The sequence below is a fragment of the Orbicella faveolata genome, unplaced genomic scaffold, assembly GCF_042242905.1.
Source record: "Orbicella faveolata isolate gen_17 unplaced genomic scaffold, um_ofav_v1 contig_2, whole genome shotgun sequence".
Taxonomy (NCBI): Eukaryota; Metazoa; Cnidaria; class Anthozoa; order Scleractinia; family Merulinidae; genus Orbicella; species Orbicella faveolata.
In genome coordinates, this window is record NW_028301547.1 from 9,290,705 (window position 1) to 9,293,491 (window position 2,787).

The 2,787-nt window shown below is 36.8% G+C and overlaps 1 protein-coding gene across 1 annotated transcript; it reads right to left on the reverse strand.

The window, feature by feature from the left end:
* Positions 1-848: 848 nt before the first annotated feature.
* LOC110066091 (uncharacterized) lies at positions 849-2,787 on the reverse strand. Its single transcript, XM_020773294.2, has 4 exons — positions 2,690-2,787; positions 2,299-2,465; positions 1,997-2,118; positions 849-1,322 (listed from the first exon to the last, which is right to left on the reverse strand). The coding sequence occupies exons 2-4, from the start codon at positions 2,462-2,464 to the stop codon at positions 1,110-1,112; spliced, it is 501 nt and encodes a 166-aa protein (XP_020628953.1). The 5' UTR covers position 2,465; positions 2,690-2,787; the 3' UTR covers positions 849-1,109.

A 2,787-nucleotide genomic window follows, 5' to 3' on the forward strand; every position in this document is an offset into this window, starting at 1 on the left:
ATTGATCATTTTTTAAGTTTCTGATCCAAGAAAAAATAATTCTCTTTTTCCTTTATCGTCAGTCATTGCAATCAGGAGCTCCGCTTTTAGGCTTGACTAAATCTATATATTATCATTTCTGCTGGTTATGACGTCAAATTAAGGATCCGCCATCTTGGATTTTACTATTCCCATGAAAAGTCAAGAAATAACGGAAATTAACAGAAAATCAAGCCACAATGCTTATGAAATGTACAAATTTATGAATATCTGCATTTTAATGAAAAAAAAAACTGGAAAAAACTACAGAGTTATCTCAAAAAAGTTGATTTTTGGCCAGACCTACACGAAATTTGATGGTTGCCATGGCGACGTCAAAAATTATGGACACGAAATACACATATCAAAAGTTTTGCAGAGAATGAATAAAACAGCAACTGAAAGTTTGAGCCCCTTAGAGTAAATCGTCTTTCCCAAACTTTGAAAAAACCTTACAGGGTCTGGCATCTACCCCCGCCCCCCTTTTTGCGTCCAAGGGTTAAAATCTCAAAATCTCAAACCGAGACCTAACCGTATCAACCAGGTGATAGCAAGGTCAATACAGCTAGTTATCCCGTTAAGACCGAACCTTTGGGATTAATATAAGTAGTTTATTAAATGGCTTTTTGGTTGTTGTTTTGTTTGTTTTGTTTTGTTTTGTTTTGTCTTTTTTTTTTCTTTTGCAGGCCCATTATCGGCCCGTGGGCATTGCGAAAAAATAATACCCAATTATTGGCCAATCATAGCGCGCGTTATATCGGCTACAAACACAAGTCAAATAATGTACACTCTTCATTCCCACCCCGATAAATAATTGTTCACCATACAACTGCAGCTATCAGTTTCTCTTTAATTCAACTGATTTTATTACAACTATAGTTTTGAAAATTGAGTCTGTTACAAATAACATTTCAATGTTTTTTTTTATTCTTATTGTTATTCTACTCGCAAGGAAACAATGTGAAAAATAGGTATATCCAATTCGTTTTAGATAAAGCTGATTTATTGACATTATTTTTGTTTAATTACTTCGTGCATAAACCTTACTGATTCAAATCAATTTTAGTTTCTAAAGTTTAGTCAGTTGTTTCCTACTTAGTGCATAGATAGAATTTGTAGAAAAGAGTGTTTGGATGACACTCTGTTTCAACCAATAAACTTCCGTCATCCTTATTAACAGCAAGGTACTTCTTGTCGCCACTGGCACTGGACCCCAATTCCCATCTTCGGAATGGTCCGGAGGACAACGTCTTCGTGTCCTTCACAAAATAGTCTGCGTCTGGTGGCGGATGTTCTCCTGTAAACTGTGACAGAAAAGGGAGCTCAATTATCAGTGGTCATGTTGACGTTTTACAATATCAACATTGGGTTCTGAACGCATCAAAGAATTCGCAGTCAAATTCTAAAACCGATAACTTCAATTGAAAACTGAAAAGGAAATGTGTTACACAAATTTTATCAGGATCTTCTCCTTTACCTGCAGTGAACTGATCGACTCTGAACAGAATTTGATAGTCTAAGTAATATCATCCACGAACCAAAATGTCCATAATGGAATCTACGGCTTTCGAAAGGACACTCTGTCACGCACGCTTTCTTTACGTCTGACTCAAGTCACGCAATGAACACTATCATAGCATTTTGCTTATATCAAACTAACATGCGATTACAATAATACTGTTAAGCTATAAATAAAATTTTAAATAAAATGATCTGGTTTCAGGCAATCAGAGGCGAATTCGGCTACGGTTTGCAGTAATAATAATGTCAAAATTTACGTTTTCCAGTCCACGACTAGAAAAAGTGGCATTTTCCTCTCTTTTAACTGAGATATCGTGTGGTAACCATTTTCTCGTGTTTCACGGTTAGAAATCCAGAATGAGTCCCTTGACACGCATTACTTCGTTTCAGTACAGTTTATTGATCTGTAGTGCCCAGACAAAGCGATGCACGAAACAAAGTCAAATTCATAGCTCACCTCCACGGCTTCGACAGTGTCATCATTCTTTACATGCAGAACGTATTTCTTATTGTCGAGTGTAAACACAAAACGCCAACCAATTACATTTGGGTCAATTCTTTCCTTAGCTATCACTTTACCTTGATTGTGTTGGAGAAAAGGAAATAGGTATGAGACATTAACTGGCACAATGTTTCAATGGGTATAAATGTTTTTAGCGATATGTTAAAGAATAGCTGCAAATACCGGCTGGATTTCTTTGGTGAAATATGCTATCAGAAAACAAGCCAAAACAACGAATATGAAGAGCTGTGACTTACTCGAGCCTTCGTCTCCTGTTCCAGTTTCATCTCCTCTGCCATCACAAGTGACACTGGGAGCAGCATCGTCGAGACCGCGTTTTTTCAATACCAAGCATTTTTGATTTGCCACCGACCAAATACGATATTCCTCACCATCCCTAGGCAATCCATTTTCGTTACTCATCCTAATATAAAGAAAAAAAGATATATCTGTATATTCCAGGCTACTGTGGACTCAATTGTTGTTCCCTAAGAGATCTTCCCACTAACGAATGCCCAATGTTTCAAAAATTAAACCACCTCCTTATTAAATAATACGCAAAAGACTATATTTGATTGAAGCAATACTTGAAAACTGTAACTTTACCAATTGAGTCAACGAATTAGACTTAAAGGCAGACCACTATACCTTGCAATTGTCTCCAACCCTCTGCGGTGAATTGCTAATAACACAGCTGTGAGAAGAATTCACCCATTTAATGCACGGACCGGAAGTGGGTTTGAAAA